The following is a 20,137-nucleotide window of genomic DNA, read 5'->3' on the forward strand; positions in this document are numbered from 1 at the left end:
AAGTGCAATCCAAGCAAAACAGGACTAGGCAGCGTGCAGTTGATCAAGCATTTGTTGCTACCCCAGCAAAGAAGAAGTGGTAAGGCAGCCTTCTTCTCCTATTAGTAGGTCTGCAACTTCTTCTCCTTCCACAGGTAGCAACAATAGGTCTGAGAAGGCTCTTGATAAAAGCAAGAAAAAAATGAGGTGCAACTATTGTAAAGGCAACTGATCATGTCATTAAGAATTGCCCTAAGCTAAAGGCTAAAGAGGCAAAGAAGAAAAAGTCAAATGAACCCACAATAGCGGATGCTTCTACAAATGCAAATTCTGCAAATGTTGTGCAGGATACAGAATGGGCATTTAGCGTGTATTGCCAGTATGATCCATCTGTACATGATGCATGTTTGGCAGTTTCTGTTGACTCTCATGTATGGTATTTTGACAGTGGTGCTATAAAGCACATTACCTCGCATCGTGATATGTTCACTTGTCTTGAGGCTGTCCCTAATGGGAATATTGTCACATGTGCCAATAATGCTTCTTACCCAGTGAAGGGCATTGGTAAATTATGCTTACTGCTGCAAATGGCAGCGCTTTCACACTTTCAGATGCTTTGTATGTGCCAGGGATAAAGAAGAATCTATTGTCTGTCTATGCGCTTGCTAGACTTGGACTTGTAGTCAAATTTGTGGATGACAGATGTACTGTTCATGATTTGACTTCTGGTGATACGATTATTGTATCTGGCACCTTGTTTCCTGGGCTGTATAGGCTCAATTCTTATGACAAGTGTGTGGAAGATTCAGCAAATACAGTTTCTGATGAAAAGGTAATTTCAGATGCAAAACTATGGCATGGTCGTTTTGGTCATCTCAACTTTGCTAGTTTGCTGCATTTGCAGAAATTTGATATGGTTGCTTCATTGCCCCCTCTTGAGGCACCATTGAAACATGTTTGTGAAGGCTGTATTTTGGGCAAAATGCAGCGTTCTGCGTTTCCAAAGGATGGTTCTGTGCGAGCGACTCACAAATTGCAACTTGTACATAGTGATGTATGTGGGCCTATGCAAACTCCGTCATTTGGTAAACCCTTGTACTTCGTGACTTTCATTAATGATTACTCAAGGCATGCATGGGTATATCCACTGAAGGCAAAGTCCGAAGTGTTTTGTGCTTCAAACAGTTTATGCTTATGGTTGAAAATGTATCCAATTGTACTATGGGCACCCTCCGTTCTGATCGAGGGGGGGGAGTACATGTCTAAAGAGTTTGATGCATTTCTGGCTAGTCATGGGATAAAACACCAATGTACAGTGCCGTATACCCCTCAGCAAAATGGTATTGCTGAGAGGAAAAACAGGTCACTTATGGAGATGGCACGATGTATGGTCAAGAGCCAAGCTTTGCCACATGCGTTTTGGCTTGAGGCTGTCATGTGTGCTACATATGTACTCAACAGGTGTCCCACTAAGGCCTTGCAGTCTATTACTCCATACGAATCTTGGCATGGCTAGTCACTTGCGTGTCTTTGGTTGCTTGGCCTATGCTTTAGTGCCTGTACAACAACGCAAAAAATTGGATGATAAGGCTATTAAATGCATTTTTGTTGGTTACAGTGCCGAGAGCAAGGGTTACAAATTGTATCATCCGCAGTCAAAGCGTATCTTGATTAGTCGAGGAGATGTTTTTGTGGAAGATGTTGTGCAGCCTTTGTTAATATGTACCAAAGAGAGGTGTGAGCTCACGGGACGTATTTGATACGTTGTTGCCTCTATTTACAGGTGGGAATTCAAATGTAAGTCCTAATGAGGCAAATACTCAGCCTATGCAGATTTCAAACGACATCATAGATCAGCCTATTTCTAATGCGGATTTACAGGATGTAATTCATGAGGATAGGGCTGAAAATGAGTAGGCTAGAGGTATGCCTAAATGGCTGGTGCAAACCTTGAGTGATAGTAAAATTGATACACCTATATCTAGTCGTACTCGTTCAGGTTTTCAGCAAGAGATGGCTCATCCTTTATTACATCATGTAGGTCTCTCTCTTGCTTTCTAGGGTGAAGATGTGGCTACCTCAGTTTATCTCATTAATCTCTCTCTCACAAAAGCAGTTGAGGGAATGACTCTGGAGGAGGCTTCTACAGGACACAAGCCTCCTGTTTCTCATCTACGTGTTTTCGGTTGTGTTGCTTATGTGCATGTCTCATATCAGAAGAGGACCACACTCGCACCAAAGTCAAAGAGGATGATCTTCACAGGCTATAGTATAAGATCCAAAGGGTACTGCTTCTAGGATCCAAAGGTTGATGAGATCATCATTTCCTGTGATGCTCGGTTTGATGAGAGCTTGTTTGGCATTGAATCCTTTCCACTTGATGCATCTACAAATTTTGGGGATGATCCATTCCCGGTGGATGTTAGTGATCTTATACCTCTTCCACAATCAACTCCTCCTCCTCCTTCTCCTCCTCCAGTGCCAGCTGCTACTTTACAGCCACTAGTTCCTATTGCACCAGCTTCTGCACCTCCTAGTCCCTCTACGAGTCTTTGTTTGACTCCGGGATTGTCCCCACTATTGCTTACTTCATCACCTCTCTTCTTCTTCTTCACGCTTTAAGAGGAAGGCTAGCCTACCTCTGTGGGTTCAACAACTCCTTAGAGATTCTGGTCTCACTGATGCACAGCTTCATAACCAGATCTCTACCACCACCCCTGGACCTCGCTGTTCATCTCGGGCTTCCACATCTCATCATACAATGAATTATGCTCTCATGAGTTCTCGCAAAGCCTGAAAGTCCAGAGGAGGCTCTTTCACAGCCGCAGGGGTGACAAGCCATGGATGCAGAGCTGTCCTCTGTTGAGAGGAATCACACTTGGTCTTTGATAGCCACTTTGGATTCATCACATTCTGGAGAATTTTTGTTGTGTTGACACTTCACAGCTACCATATTCTCGGATTCTCAAAGTGCTATTACTCTAGCATAATATCATGTGATACGGGAACGATCCAAGCATATTGAGGTGCATTATCATTTTGTAGGTGACTGAATCAAGTTGGGACTTCTTCGGCTGGCCTATTGTTCTACCAAGGACAATGTGGTTGATCTCTTAACCAAACCACTTCCGAGTGCTACTTTGGAGGTGTTACTTCAACATGCTAGTATAAGACCGCCTTGTGCTGAAGAGGTGTTGGAATATATCATCTCGAGAGGGTCTACATCAATTTTTTTCATGCTTGTATTGGTCATTTTATGAGACCCTACATTGGCATATTTAGCAAATATTATTTGGATTTTTTCTACCATTTTTAGGTATTTTATAGCATTTTATGCTATTGGACAACTGTCGGCCTGCTCTACAGTTGGCCCCGAGTCGCTCTTTGGAAGGATATATAAGGGTTGTCACCCTTCCCCTCACTTTCATCTCATTCTTGCATGTTTGCTCAAGGTCATTGGCTGTAGCAACAGTCTCTTATGCTTGTAAGCACCTCGTGCTCATTTTCAACAATAATCAACTGTTCCCAACCTTCTATAGTTTGTGGTTTGGGCCCCTACAATCTATGTTTTCTCTTTCTTTCAAGCACCCAGGGCATAGTCAAACAAAATCGAATAGTATCTTGTTACCGTCGGATTTCAGATATCCAATGCAAATTTTTTGCTTTATGTGAAAAAAACAGAGAGAGCCACCAAGAGCCACCAACAGCCAGGTTGTGTTGTCGGGATTGGCCAAGTGGAGCGAGCCATTTCAATTTCGTTGACCTAGAAGCAATGGACTAGGGAGCTCTCGGCAGCTCTTACTCTTTACACATTCTCTCATTGCTTTTCCTTTTAAATTGATTACTTTTTAGCATGTATATCCAATCGTCATAACCATGGCACTCATACTGCCTCTGCATTTTAGCTACTTTTGCCAAGCCTCCAGGCTTTCATAGGTTTCCATATCCCTATGGCCTGAGGTCATGGTGATGATCGGATCCTTCGTACTGTGTGCAATGCCACGGAACCATGGTTGTCTAATTGAACAACTCGCTTTAGATTGTCATCCAGGTGCGAGGGGGAAATTTGGATGAGCATCCAGGTGCATAAGCAGGCATGTGTTCAAGTCCAAAAACATATTGCGATTTCGAAAAGTTGGTGATTGAATATGGCATAGGGACATTCTTCCCACTGTAGATCTGGGCCAACAATATTGAAGACACACTTGCAGCATTGGTTCCTGAAGACACATTTGCAGCATTGGCTCCTGACTGTTTGTAAAAGCATGCATGTATATCTGCTTGTGCACGAGGACCTTAAAGAAAATGACGTTGGTATTCCTAAATGGCATGAAGCAGACTAGCCTCTGTGGATGTAAGGCTCCACTGTCTGAGATGCACTCTGTAAAGGATAATCCCCACACGAGCATTTCCAGTCCTTGAAGACATGAAGCGGCCTACATCTCTGCAAATAACAGTTTGCTGGTCTCCCTTGGAACAGCTGCATGACAATCTTCCCTTAGCTATAGATTTTTACCAACACGAATGGGTGTCCTCTCTGGCATGTTGATAAAGCCACACGCAATGGGCAACATTTCACTATAACCATGTTCCTTATGTTTGTTGAATATGAACTCTAACATACTGTCACAATTAAACAAACACCTTGCTCCATCCATTTTAACACAATTTTTTTAGCCTTGTACTCAACTCTTGGTTTCATTAGTGTCTTTCATCACCTGCCACAAATGTCTGCACAGATTCACCGATCTCAATCCACCTCTTTCCTTGCTCCTTCCTTTCTTCTAGGTTTAATCTCATCTCTTCAATCTTTCTGACTTCATCCCACATGTTAGCATCAGCATAGATGCTGGACATCATGATAAATGGTGCAACTTGCTTCTCATCTAATCTCACTAGACAGTCAAAGGCCTGTCTGCCAAGTTCTACATTACCCCACTTTCGGCAAGCACTCAACACACTACTCCATGTCACCAGATTAGGTGGTAAAGGCATTTTCTTCAATGTTGCAACAGCCTCATTGAGCTGGCCTGCTCGGCCCCAAAGATCAACCATGCAATTATGGTGCTCAATAGTAGGACTCATGCCATAATCTTTACTCATAACGTCAAAATACTCCTGCCCCTTGGTAACAAGACCCACATGACTGCACACAGAGAAGAGAGTAAGGAACGTAATCCCATCAGGTTTTACATTTTCCTCCTCCATTCTCTCAAACAGTTGGAAAACAAGTCCACTCTCTCCTTGGCGGGAATATCCTGCAATAAGTGCATTCCATGCAACCACATCTTTGACTATCAGCTCTTCGAACACTTTTTGTGCTTCTACAAGGCGGCCACATTTGGCATACAAATCCACCAAAGCATTGCCAATAAAAGGATCTTTTTCAAATCCCTCTTTGACTATCTGAGCAAGTATTTCTTGGCCCGTGTCTATGGATCCAATGATGCTACATGCTTTCAGGCTGCTAGCGTATGTGACAACATCCAGTGAGATACTCTCTAGCTGCATCTTTTTCAAGCAGGCCAGTGCTTCCTTGCCAAGCCCTTGCTCAGCATAACTTGTGATAAGTGCGTTCCATAAGACAACATTTCGAACTGGCAGCATATCAAACACTTGCAGTGCTTCTTCAAAGCAGCTACATTTGGCATACATATCCACCAAAGTACTGCCAATGAAGACATCCCTTTCACATCCTCCTTTGACAGTCTCAGCATGTAAATTTTGGCCCTTGTCTAAAAATTTGATGCTGGCACAACCTTTCAAGCTGCAAACAAAAGTGACAGAAGTCGGAGGCACGCCATCCAACTGCATCTGTTCCAAACAATCCAACACTTCCTCACCAAGACCATGCTCAGCAAACCCTGTCATAAGTGCATTCCATGAGGCTACATCTCGAACAGGCAATGCACCTAACACTTCTTGTGCTTCTGAAAGCAACCCACACTTGACATACATATCCACCAAAGAACTACCAACAAAAGGATCTCTTTCCAACCCCGCTTTGATAATGTCATTGTGAATTTTTCGGCCCTCACTTGGAGATCCCATGCCACCACAGGCGCTCAAACTGCAAACAAGTGTGACAGCAGTGGGCAACATACCCTCCATTTTCATCTGTTCTAAACAGCTGAGAGCCTCCTCATGAAAGCCCTGTTCTGCATAACCTGCAATCAGTGAAGTCCACGAGACCCCATCTCTAACCGGAAGCTTGTTAAAAACATCCTGTGCTTCCGCAAGCAAGCCAAATTTTCCATACATATCCAGCAGAGAACTGCCAACAAATAGATCCCTCTCCAAGCCTACTTTGGAAATCTCACCATGTAATTCTCTGCCCTTGTCAATCTGGCCTGAACTGCCACAGCCTTTCAAGCTGCACACAAAAGTAAACGTGTCTGAGAGCAAGCATTCTAGTTCCATCTTTTTCAGACAGTCTAGGACTTCCTCACCCAGCCCTTCTTCCGCATACCCTGCAATTAAGGCAGTCCATGAAACTCTGTCCCGAATTCGCAGTTCATCAAACACATCTTGTGCTTCTACAAGCAAGCCACACTTGACATACATATCAACTAAAGCACTGCCAATAAAAGGATCTTCTTCAAATCCCTCTGTGAGAATCTCGGTTTGTATTTCTCTGGCCCTACCTATGGCTCCTATGATGCCACAAGCTTTCAAACTGCAAACAAAGGTAATAGCATCTGGAAACACATCCTCTAGTTGCATCTTTTCTAGACAGGTCAGCGCTTCTTCTGAAAACGCATGTTCGACGTACCCTGCAATTAGTGCAGTCCATGAGATTACATTTCTGATGGGGAGCTCGTCGATCACTTTGTGTGCTTCTTGAAATGCGCCACATTTAGCATACATGTCCACTAGAGTGCTGCCAAGAGCAGGCTCTCTTTCCAATCCCTCTTTCACAATCTCGGTGTGTATTTCTCGGCCACTTTCTGCACATTTTAGCCGGGTGCAAGCTTTTAGCAAAGCCTGAAAAGTGTAACTATTTGGGCAGACACAGTCCTTCCGCATTTTTCCAAAGAGGTCAAGGGCATGCTGGGGTTCTCCACAATCAGTATACCCTTGTATGAGAAAGTTCCAAGTGTACTCATTTCGTTGAAGGAGCCCCTGAAAGGCCTGTTGCGCCTCAGGCATGCCTTCACATTCCACGAACATTGGGACAAGGTGGTTCCTCACTGCTAGGTGAGCCTCCAAACCATCTCCGCAGATGTGCGTGTGCAGACGCTTAGCGGATGCTAGATTTTTACTTTTTCTACACTTCTGTACCATGGAGATGAGGTTGTCCACCAAAGGGAGCTCCTTGTCCGCAGCAGGCAGCTTGGCCATCCACTCCAGAGAAGAAAAAGCCTCCTCTATACTCAGCATTTCCCAGCCCCTCAATTGCTGTGTTATGCACGTGGAGTGCACATGTATTTTGGACCCAAAGCATGGCTTGAGTTGGTGTACATGCCCCATTACATCCACAACCATGGCAGGATGTTGGGCGCATGGCCATACCTGGCCGTGACATGCTTTACTCCCATTCATTTTTCTTGATTTCCAAACACTCTCTTGCGCATTCAGGCTTGGTAATTTAAAGCGCGTAGGTTAGCAGCATACATGCCTGAAAGCATGGAGCCTTGGAATCAAACTCAGTGCTTACAACTTCAAACAGGGGAGATAGTCCATCTCTCTAAAAATCGAGTCTCTCATCGAGATTCCTAAGTGCTATGCCGCTGGAGCGAAACACAGTCGTTACACGCGACCTTCTCTGCTTTTCACGAGATCAACCTTCAGGCTACTACGAAATGTCAGATGGGCGCGGCGTTGAAGACAAACCTCCCAATAATATTAACTAGGTGACCCTATTCCAAAACCTTTGCGGGATGTATGTCGGAAGCCTTTTTTCAATGGCACGAAATTCTCCCCCAACACTATATTATATATGGCATCGGGCATTTATGGAACTCTAGGCATGGGATCGACCGATTGGAAACCATGGTTTGCAAGTGTGAGAGTTTTAAAAACAGGGCCAAGTTTACTATTTTGGTAAACCAGGCTTAATGGAGGCTGACACATGTCGGGCATGCGATATGTCGCATCATCGTGCATGCAAATCATGCAAGGCATACCATGGTTCGTGCATAAACCATGGTTTGAACACAGTGTCAGTAAAACCAAGGCAAGGGATCTACGTAGACTTCTTTGCTCCTTTTGCGTTTTTCACCCAGCATCCACGTTGATTTGCATAGATTGGGGGCACACATCAATCATCCTTTTTTACACATGAATGGATGATGTGTAGATTTTGGTGCACACATCAATCAATGACAATGTTGTTGAAGGCACCGACAATTGGTCACGATCTGATGACTATATGTCAACCTCAAATGAATCAAGCGAGGATTTGTGGAGTTCCATTTGCCCTTGGGTTGAAGAAGTTAAGATTTCGTCAATCAAGCATATGATTCGGGCTTGGCACATACTTTTTAAGTAGGCTGACATGAAATACATTATGTACTTTGAGATGAGGAGGCAGAAGAAGCTCGTAGGCTAAGTCACCTACTTTCTTTGTAATCAGATATGGTCCACGATACCTGGGGGATAACTTCTTGTACTTCCCAAGAGATAGAGAACTTCTTTTGGGTACTCGAATGAAGACCATATCTCCTTCTTCAAATTTTCAGTCTGTCCTCTTCTTATCTTCATACTACTTCTGTCTGTCCTGGGCAGCTTTTATATCTTTGCGAATTGACTGCAACTGTTGCTCTATGTCGTCAAGCATCTGTCTGGACATCTCGACCCTAATTAATGGGTCGGACCAAGTTAATGGAGTTAAGCAATCTTGTCCATACAGAGCTTTGAAAGGGTTCATCCCGATACTTCCGTGATAAGAAGCATTGTAAGCAAACTCTACTAGGTGCAGATAGCTTAGCCACTTCTTGGGTTCCCTGCTAGCATGACCGAAGTATATCTTCGATTACTTGGTTTACCCTTGCTGTTTGACCATCGGTCTCGGGGTGGTAAGCTATGTTGAGATCCAAGAAAGTTCCTAGTGCTTCAAAAAATGCAGTCCAGAATCTTGACGTGAACTTGGGATCTCGATCACTCACTATTCTCCTGTGGGTAGGCCATGCAATCTGAAGATTTCCTTGAGGAACACTCTGGCCACATCCACTGTAGCATAGGTTTCTTTTACTGGAATCAGATGGGCAACTTTGGTTAGTCTATCAACTACCACGAAGATGGAGTTGTAACTTGATTACACTGAAAGTAATCCAGTAATAAAATCCATACTGATACATTCATCTGGGGGATGTCTAATGGATGTAACTTCCCAAGCATTTTTACTCTCTCGGCTTTGACTTTCTGACATGTCAGACATTGACGTACATGATTAAGTACATCCTTTTTTAGACCAGGCCAAAAAAAGCTTTTCTTTACATACATGTAGGTCTTGATGAAACTTGGATGTCCTGTAGTAAGGCCGTCATGGGCTTCATTCAGAATTTGACCCTTAGTCCCCTCATCACTGGGAATGCATAGCCTACGATTATAATACATAATTCCATCATCCAGACTGTACCCTTGAACTCGGTTCAACTCCTGAGGAGTTTTGCTTTCCTGTATAAGTAGGGTAGCAATAGGGCCAAAGAATCCTGCATGACCTTCTCTCTTGCCTCATTAATCAATGGATTTGACACCACTGCAATTGCAAGCAAGGAGGCTTTTCTATTGAGGGCATCTGCTACCACATTTTCTTTGCCTGGGCGGTACTTGATTTCAAAAATAAATTCCTACAGGTCTGCATCCACCTTCTTTGCCACATGTTGAGATCCTTCTGAGTAGTGAAGATCCACTTTAAGCTTTGATGATCTATCATCAAAGTGAATCTTTGACCTAGTAGGTAATGTCTCCACAACTTTAGGGCATAGACTACTGAAAGTAGTTCCAGGTCATGGACAGCATGATTCCTCTCATGTGTTCTGAGTTTTTGGGATTCATAGGCCACTGCATGACCTTCCTGCATGAGTGCTCCTCCTAGGGCAAAATCACTGGCATCAGATACTACCTCAAAGGATAGGGAGAAATCTGGCAACTTTAGAACGGGATTGGTTACCAAGATGGTCTTCACCTTATCAAAAGCACTCTGGCACCTAGCAGACCATTGAAATGGGGTATTCTTCTTGAGAAGATTAGTTAGGGGGGAAGTTATGAGAGCATACTTTGGTATAAAAATTCTATACCAACCAGTCAATCCTAAGAATCCTCTGACTTCTTTCAGTGTCTTTGGTTCAGGCCAATCTATGACTGCTTGGACTTTTACAGAATTAGGAGAAATTCCATCTTTGGATACTAGAAAGCCCAAGTATTCAACATGGTCGGTAGAGAAAGTGCATTTGCTCTTTTTTTCAAAGAGTTGGTGCTTCCTTAGAATCTCAAGAACTTTTTGACATGAGCTTCATGGTCAGCTACATTCTTTGAGTAAATCAGAATATCATCAAAGAAAACAAGAACAAAATCATCCAAGTATTCCCTGAGAATGTCTTGCATTAGGCGATTGAATGTAGCTGGGGCATTTGTCAATCCAAATGGCATGACAGTGAATTCATAATGCCCATAGCGAGTACTGATGGGATATCTTGATCATTAATCTTGATCTGATAATACCTTGATTTGAGATCTATCTTTGTGAAGATCTAGGCTCCATTTAGCCTGTCCATAAGCTCATCAATTCTGAGGATAGGATATTTATTCTTAATTGTCAGTTGGTTGACCTCTGTAATCAACACAGAGTCTTAACGTTCCATTCTGGGGATAGGACATTGATTCTTAATCGTCAGCTGGTTGAGACCTCTGTAATCCACACAGAGTCTTAACGTTCCATCCTTCTTTTTCTGAAAGAGAACTGGCACTCCCCAAGGTGAAACACTAGGTCTTGCAAACCCTTGTTCTAATAGCTGTCTAAGCTATTCCTTTAGTTCGATGACTTCAAGAATTGGCATTTTGTACGTGCGTTGGGCAATTGGCTGAGCTCCGAGGGTCAATTCTATCACATGATATACTTCCCGAATCGGAGACATCTCAGTTAGCTCTGTTGGGAATAAATCATCATATTCACTTAACCATTCTGGTTCTTTAGCCTTTAACTTTGTGTCTACCGGATTCATTTTGACAACATAAACGAGTTGCTTCTTTCTAAGTCCTTTTAGTAACTTAGAAGCTTTTACTAATTGGAGATCCATAAATTCCGGTTCCTTGAACTTTGTTTCTGTGAAGGTCACAGAAGGAAATGGTTCCATTGTGATAGTGAATGTTAGCTTGATTTTTGTGGAGCCAATCCATTTTTCCAAGGATTCCGTCGAAAACTCCCAAAGGTATGACTCTGAACTGAGAGTCAGTTGTTATATTACCATCTAGATTGAACTGAATATGATCTGTCTCATGGTGGTGAGTGAAAAGAACCTTCCCACTAGCCAATTCAACTTGCATAGGTTTCCCTGATTTCTATTCTAAGACTTGCTTACATAAGCATCCTGGGGAAATAAATGAATGAGTACTGCCTGAATCAATCAAAAGCTTAAAAGGTTTACCTTGATACTCAGCTGGAGTATGGATGACGAAGAATTGACAATTTGGCCACCCTTGGTTTTCAATTGCTACATAAATGTGTCCTCTCTCCTCTTCCACTACTTTTGCTATTGTGACTGCTCTGGCTGCTCTACAGATTGGGGCGGAACTCTTTCTCTTTAGTTACCCCAGTTCTGGGAAGGAGTTCTAAGACTACTCTGAACAGAGGCAGATGGCTGAGCTAGAGTTCTCCTGGGATTGCTTTGATTTTGGCAAGAGGGATCCTGATTTGACTGATACGAAGGGGTTGGTCTTTGCACTCTCGGTCCTTGACTTCCCTGTCCCCTTGACATGGCCGGAGTCGGGATGTCTTTCAGCTAGTAACCAAAACCATGACATCCAAAACATCGGTTCTCACTTCTGAGCTCATCCCTCTGAATCCTTGAAAGAGGTGGGACTCCTGAGAAAGTGTTCGGTGGGAAGGGTCTTCCTTCACTTCTGAATCTCCCAGTATCCTGATTTTGATTTGGACCTTGCTGCCCTTACAGTTTCAGCCATTGAGACAAGTTTGGCATTCTTCACTAAGGTGTCCAATGGCTCGTTCATTCCTCGAATGAATCTGGCCATCAGCTGCTCTTTATCGAATTGTGGGGGGAATATTTGAGGAGAAGGGCAAAGGCCTCTTTTCAATTGTCGGGCTATCTTGCTTTGATTTAAGAACTCATTCATTTTGGTTTCAAGGAAGCCCGGAGGGCAAAACCTCTTCTTGAGGTAAGCTTTAAGATCTGTCCAGGTCTGGGTATTTTGGTCGAGACAATTTGTCTCGCAATGATTCCTCCAAACGACCCTTGCCATTTCCACAATCTTTAATCTGGAGAGAGCCATCTTGCTTCTCTCGTTATAGCCAGTTACATCAAAGTATTCTTCCGTTGCCTCAATCTGCTTTTCCACTACTTCACCTAACTGCTCCCCTTCACCCTTGAAGGGACCAAGTTGGGATCTGTGCAGGGCTTTACAAACATCCGGTTCCAAGTCTTCCTCATCAGTTAGAGGATCCGGTTGCCTTGCACGGGCCGCGCGCCTCATAATTCTGACAAAACGAGATTTTCGTCAACTTAACTTTAACAATAGATTAATGATTATTTAATTTTTGTGATTTATTCTTTAAATAGATAATTATTTCATCATACTTATTGAAACAAGATTTACTCTGATAATTTTATTAACCATATTCACAATCATGAAAACAATTTGGAATTTTTTTGCACAACATCGTTTATTATCAAAAGTTTGAGATATATACATAAAGCATTACGGCTCCAAAGTCACTGCCTCAATCGCGTACGCATAAAGAAGCAAAACTGCAAAGGAGACATGCTATGATAAACACGATAATGAACAACCCCTAGCCTTATCAAGATCATGGCTAAGGAAATATTTTGCTTGAGTCTCTGATGCTGATTGGTATTAATATTAATACATCTTCCTCCAGAGAACCACATATACCGATGTCGCTCTATAGGATCAGGGAAGTATAGATCCTCAAAGTGACGAGCAAGCCTCACTCTGCTTACACGGTTTGTAGCGGAGTTGACGAGATGCTCGAATGCAAAGGCTAACATATCCTGACTCTAGGAGAGTCCAGGAATGCCAGATAGATTTGGGGTATCCATCTAAAAATCCAATTCAAGTTATGAGTTTTCAATTTATGAATTCATTTCAAACATAATCTTAGCAAGTGAAAACATTTTTTTCGCAGATTTACTTTAGAATTTCAGGCAATTTCTACTGCTGTTTCATAAGTTTACAAGGGCTCTGATACCAACAACTGTGAGATCCCACTACCTCCTCCGATCACCAGATTCCCGATTTGGTGGGTGATTTGAGTGTAATTTTTTTGAACTGGTCACATCATCTTTCCTTGAAACTGACAAAGGAGTTTGGTCTTGGTCAAAGTTTGATTCTGGGTTCAAGTTTGGTAAGGTTCTTATTACTGAATTACCTTTCTCGAAAGGAGGTGATATTTCAATCACTAATTTACTGAATTTCATTCATTGAATATTCACTTAACTGATTTCTTCAACGAATTCCTATGAGGAATAAATTAATCAATTTATCTAAATTTTGACTTCGATAGATTTTTTGAATTTTCTCATTACCATCCGAGTGAATATGAAACGATAGAATTTTCTCTCACAGTGTATTTACTTATTCCTTTATCAATTATTCATGGAAATTAAACATAGAATCGAAGAGAACTTTAGTTTTGATATAAAAACAGCAGCAGAAATTGCTTGAAATTCTAAAGTAAATCTACGAAAAAAATGTTTTCACTTGCTAAGATTATGTTTGAAATGAATTCATAACTTGAAAACTCATAACTTGAATTGGATTTTTAGATGGATACCCCAAATCTATCTGGCATTCCTGGACTCTCCTAGAGTCAAGATATGTTAGCCTTTGCATTCGAGCATCTCCTCAACTCCGCTACTACAAACCGTGTAAGCAGAGTGAGGTTGCTCGTCACTTTGAGGATCTATACTTCCCTGATCCTATAGAGTGACATCGGTATATGTGGTTCTCTGGAGGAAGATGTATTAATATCAATACCAATCAGCATTAGAGACTCAGGCAAAATATTTCCTTAGCCATGATCTTGATAAGGCTAGGGGTTGTTCATTTTGTACAACTCTTTAATCATTCACCCACCAGGAATTCTAGAATTTCTTGCCGAGTTTTTAGGCTTCTTAGTCGCTTTATCCCTAGAAGTAGAATTATGGCACCTCTTTCAGTGATGAATCGTGTTTATCATAGCATGTCTCCTTCACAGTTTTGCTTCTTTATGCGTACGCGATTGAGGCAGTGACTTTGGAGCCGTGATGCTCTATGTATATATCTCAAACTTTTGATAATAAACGATGTTGTGCAAAAAAATTCCAAATTATTTTCATGATTGTGAATATGGTTAATAAAATTATCAGAGTAAATCTTGTTTCAATAAGTATGATGAAATAATTATCTATTTAAAGAATAAATCACAAAAATTAAATAATCATTAATCTATTGTTATGGACCATTATTGTGTTAAGGATATGAATGATCTATTTTTTGATAATGAGTTTTGTATGTTTCTAGAAGGGATCTTTATCTCAGGATTTTGAGAGAGGGTTGACCAAACTTTAAGGAACCCCAGAATCAGTTGGATCTAAAGTTTAACTCCTTTTGGATTCGAATTATAAATAAAGTGGTCTTTTCACCTGCGATTCCTTGAGCGTCTTGTTAAGTTGGAAAAACGAACTTGACAAAGGAGAGAAAGAGTCCACCCCAGATAGCCGCATAGCAAGAGTCGCCACCATAGCTAATGTAGTGCAGGAAGAAAGAGCATGGATAGATTTATGTCACCATTGATGATCAACTCTAAAATCTTCAGTTCTCTGTCATAAATTTAAATTTTTATCGCCCTGGGGGTAAGAACATGATTTTATCAAGATTATTCTCGAGCTATGAATCTCGCATTTTTTAAGTGGGGTAGGATGTAAGATTCCTCTTTCAAGCTTTTGAGATGTAAAAATGTAAGAAACTCCCCTTCAGTCTCTTGTAATCATCCCCCCCTTCAGAATGGAAAGAGATCTTGTTTTCCTTGTTTTTGGTCTAGAGAGAGAAAATATTCTAGAGAGTGAGATAATACAGTTTTGAAATGTTTTTGGATAAGTATTTTCTTCCAGACAATAAGAAGTGATCCCCTAAAACAGAATTTCAATCAGAAACTCCTAAGTTGCATTAGATTTGGATGGTGGGTGAACCAAGGAGTCCCCTAGTTCAAAGTTCTAAGCTTTATTAAATTCTTTTAAATTTAAAAATGTGATATCTTTATTCATTAAGGTTGGAGAATAAAAATAAAAGAAAAATGGAAAAATTTGGAATTATCCACAAGAAAATATTAAAGAAAGGCTCACATGAGGTGAAGGTTCCTTAATTATGAATTTTCTGATATTTTAGGAGACTTTTGGGAGGCTTTGTGGTGACACCTCAGGAGAGGGAAAACCCTTCATCAAGGAGATCACATCAAGGAAGCATTTTTTTATTCAAACATATCATAAAGTGTCTAGATATTTCATCTCTCCTCTCTCCTCTTCCAAACTAGATCAAAAAGTGGGCAAAACTAGACTAAAACTTGTCCAAAATGGATCAAACTGAAGCTGGAAGCCTCTAGATCCCAGTTGGGCTTGGTTGGTGGCCTCCCTCACCTATAAATAGACCCCTATTCCTTTGTATTTTCATCTTAGAGTAATTCTATGCAAGTGTAATTTTCAATTTAGTGTATTTTCCTCTTCCCTCTTCATTGGATCTCCATTGTGAAGCCTTGGTGCTTCACTAAACCTCTTCTTCTCTTGAAGATTATCCATTTTCCTTGGTGGCCAAGCCTCTTCCTTGAGGGCTACACAACTTTTTCAAGGTAAAGAATCAAGCAAACCAAGGGTAAGCCTAAACAATGAAGTTTATTCTCTCTTTTTGATGTTAATCTTCTTCCTAACCTCTCTCATGCTTGGGAAGCATTTTATTTTATGGATTTCCTCTTAAAACCATACTTTTCTTGATTTATGATGAATTAATGTTTATGTTTAAGCTTAGGTTTATGCATAAACTAATTTTTATGTTAAAATTATACTTTTTAACATTCTCAATCCATAGAAAATGCGGGAAGTTATGCATAAACTAATTTTTATGTTAAAATTATACTTTTTAACATTCTCAATCCATAGAAAATGCGGGGAAGTTATGGCAAAATTTTATCATTAGAAAATGAAGGTTTATGCATAATTAATTTTATTCTAAAAGTGGAATTTTGGGCATTCTCATTTTATAGAAAATGTGGGGAAGCTATGGCAAAATTTTTTCATTAGAAAATTAAGGTTTATTCATAAATTAAATTTTATGCTAAAAGAGGAACTTTGAGTATTATCATTTCATAGGAAATGCGGGGAAACTATGGTAGGAATTTTATCATTAGAAAATTAATTTTATGCATAATTAATTTTTATGCTAAAAGTGGAATTTTAAGCATTCTCATTTCATAGAAAATATGGGGAAGTTATGGTAAAATCTTTATCATTAGAAAATGAAATTTATGCATAAATAATTTTTATATTAAAAGTGGAATTTTGAGTATTATCATTTCATAGAAAATGTGGGGAAGCTATGAAAAGTTTAATATCATTAGAGAATGAATTTATGTATAATAAATTTTATGCTAAAAGTGGAGTTTTGAGCATTATTCATTTACCATAAAAATAAAGAAGGTTATGCACAAATTTTTTAGATTCATTCAATTTATGAGAATTAGGGAAATGATTATGAATATAATTCATTTAGATAAAAATGAATTAGTTTGGGTGCATAAATGTTTTATAGTGAAAGAGGAATTATGGGTATAATTGATTTTGTAAATCTCATGAGATCATATGCATAAATCTTTTATTCAAAAAGAGGAACATTGAGCATATTTTATTTTGGGAAAATTGAGAAAAGAATGGAAAAATATTAATAGGAATGCATCGAGAAAACATGCATAATTTTTAATCAGAAAGAGGAATCACGAACATGTTTAACTTTTGGAATTATGAAATATACGTCTAGATTCTCAAAAAAATAGAATCTTGGGTACATTCTTAAAATTGGAAAAGTATTTCCCAGAAAAAGACCAGAAACATGCGTAGTTGGATGAACGTAAATAATTATGACTGACTTATTCCTAGATTCCTTAATAAAGGAATCTGGAATTCTTGAAAGGATGGAGGATCCAAAAGTGAATGGAAATTTAGACTTAATTGACTTGAGTCGAGAAAAAGTTGCCTTTAACTGCCTTTAACTGAGCCAAGTAATTGGCCGAGACTTAGAAAGTTCTGTCAGTATGAAAAGTAGAGTAACTGTACTTTTAACCTGGTTGATGTGGAACAAAGATTCTGATAACTAGATCAAGGAAAGTTGATAATCAAAACTGATTCACTCAAAGCGAAAAGAGACCACCTTGTTTGTGGAAATTGGATTGAGGTGAGGAAATGATGTGGAGTGATGTGGATTAATATGGATTGATGTGTGGAGTGATGTGGATTGATGTGAGGATTGATGTGGTTGATGAGGATAGATGAGTGGATTGATGTGATTGATGAGGATTGATGTGAGGGTTGATGTGATTGATGAGGATTGATGTGGATTGATGTGATTGATGAGAGGATTGATGTGGATTGATGTGTGGAGTGATGTGGATTGACATGGATATTGTGTGGATTGATGTGGTTGATGTGAATGATGTGGATTGACATGGATATTGTGTGGATTGATGTGGTTGATGTGAATGAATGTGGAAATGATATGGGATGATGTGAATTAATGTGGGAATGATGTGGGATAATGTGAATGAATGTGGGATGATGTGAATAAATGTGGAAATGATGTGGGATAATACGAATTGATGTGGAAAAATGTGAAATAATGAGAAATGATGTGGAATGATAAGAAATGATGAGGAATGATGTGGAAAGATGGGAATTTTGTTTGGAAACTGTATTTGTATGTGAACCCTATTTTTTAAAGATTGTTTCACGTCAATAATGCTAGGGGAAGCATTTTGACTATCTTATAGAATGAGGACCTAAGTGAAAATGTTGCAATAGCTGATGGAGAGTCAAAGAAGGACGTCTCGCGTGGCAAGATTGGCCGAGGTATTGACCAGCCTTGGTTTGGTTAAAATGGTGAGCTTCTCGTACGGTGGATGAGGGACCAAGGAAGCGGCCTATGAGTAAAGCGCTAGGTCACCTGTGAAGGAACCTAGAGGGTGCTAACCATACGGTGCTTGGGCTATGGGTCACCTAGGATACCCACGCATGCGTTGAGTAAGAAAATGAGTTGGAGTTGTTTTCTAAACATGGGCATGGATCTGGTTGATTGGCCTTGCTGGTCTTTAATGGATGAGTTCATGGTTCTTTTAAATGGATCTTGTTGGTTGATCTAGCTAATTTTCAACGGAGAGTCCATATGGATTTTATGTGATTATACTCCTAGGTACTATGGGCTAGGAACTATTGAAAAGGCCCCTTAGTGAAGTACTAGGTGAGCCTAGAGGAGGGACTGACCAGGTGGTGAGCAGTTTGGTTGCTGATGATGCCATAGGTACGTCGAGGAAGGAATGATTGAAAATTGGACTTGGACTTGGAATACTAAGGATTATGTTGGAAACACTGTGGTTTTATTGCAATGATGTTTTGGAAATAGTTGAGTCTAAGAAAAGGTAATTTTATATCGGGTGCGTAAGTGGTGTGTCTATTTAAATTTTGCATGAGTGCCGGCTAGGGGGCCTGGGAACTCTTCTCCCTAGTACCCGCGGGATAAAATATAACCAAATTTTTATGATAGATCCTATCAATATAGTGGTTGGCTAACCCATGGGATTAGATGGGGTTAGGCTGGATTGATGGATTCCTAAATAAAATTCAATTCTGTTCCAGTTACGATAGTTGAAGTAAGTCACAGGATAATCCTTGTTCTATGGAAAACAATCAACAGTTGTGCCTCTTTGATGGGGAAAAAAGCGTTGATCTCTATGAACCAAGTGCAAGTCCCTCCCTTGATTCGACCATGTGACCCGCGGGTTCTCGGTCAGATAATACAAAGGATAGTTAAAGCTCTTGACTACGTTAGAAGATTTTCTTGGAGGAATTGCCTATGCTTTCTGGGTGGGAAGTTTTTTTCGAGTTTGGTTTTGGAAGAACCGAGGGATTAATCTCTTTTTTGGACACTCGTGGGCGAGGCCCCGAGTGGGAAGCTCTACCCCACGCATTAGGTTGCTACTTTCGCTTTGCCACCAGCACTCCAGAGTTCGATGCATAGAGGGGGCAGGGATACCACAAGGTCCACCCACCACGGCCCATATAGAAAGAGGTAGAAGGCCTTCATCTCGCAGCCACCAAAAAAATAGCGCAGCTCACATTATCTCCTTTAGTTTATTTTTAAAAAAAAAAGAAAAGAAGAAGAAGAAGATATGGATGAAACCTTAATGTTTTTTTAAAGACCATTTACACCACTTATTATTAAGCCCCCATTCACATGCTTTGTAACATGTATGATTAATTTCTATTGCCTATGTGAAATGGATTTGTATCCCTCCACAACCCTGAAATAGCGAGAAAATATCGGCTTTGGTGGCAAAAGCTGTGGATGTTGATCCTTTTTTTTTTGAGATGGGTGCCTTGCCCTTACTTGTGCGCATGAAATGGTTGTATTTTCTCTCACCTAGATTTTATCAGGGTCTACTACCCGGCTGTGGCCAACCGGCTGTGGCCAAAAGGCATTGTATTTGTTTCACCCATGAGGGTAACCAGACCGAAGGTTGCATTCTCCTAATGAGAATTTTTTTTGTAATCACCCACATTGGTATGAGGATTGCCCTGCCCGAGCTCACCGAGAAGCTCGAAATGGTTGTCATGATGTGTGCATGAGCGATGCACACATCATGAGGGTAACCAGACCGAAGGTTGCATTCTCCTAATGAGAATTTTTTTTGTAATCACCCACATTGGTATGAGGATTGCCCTGC

At 40.6% G+C, this 20,137-nt stretch overlaps 1 protein-coding gene across 1 annotated transcript; it reads right to left on the minus strand.

The window, feature by feature from the left end:
• Positions 1-4,680: 4,680 nt before the first annotated feature.
• On the minus strand, positions 4,681-7,359 carry LOC147639662 (pentatricopeptide repeat-containing protein At3g09040, mitochondrial-like). Its single transcript, XM_086822039.1, has one exon. The coding sequence runs from the start codon at positions 7,357-7,359 to the stop codon at positions 4,681-4,683; it is 2,679 nt and encodes an 892-aa protein (XP_086678165.1).
• Positions 7,360-20,137: the final 12,778 nt, after the last annotated feature.

The sequence above is a fragment of the Cibotium barometz genome, chromosome 3, assembly GCF_041138505.1.
Source record: "Cibotium barometz isolate CiBa-2024 chromosome 3, ASM4113850v1, whole genome shotgun sequence".
In the NCBI taxonomy this organism is placed as follows: domain Eukaryota; kingdom Viridiplantae; phylum Streptophyta; class Polypodiopsida; order Cyatheales; family Cibotiaceae; genus Cibotium; species Cibotium barometz.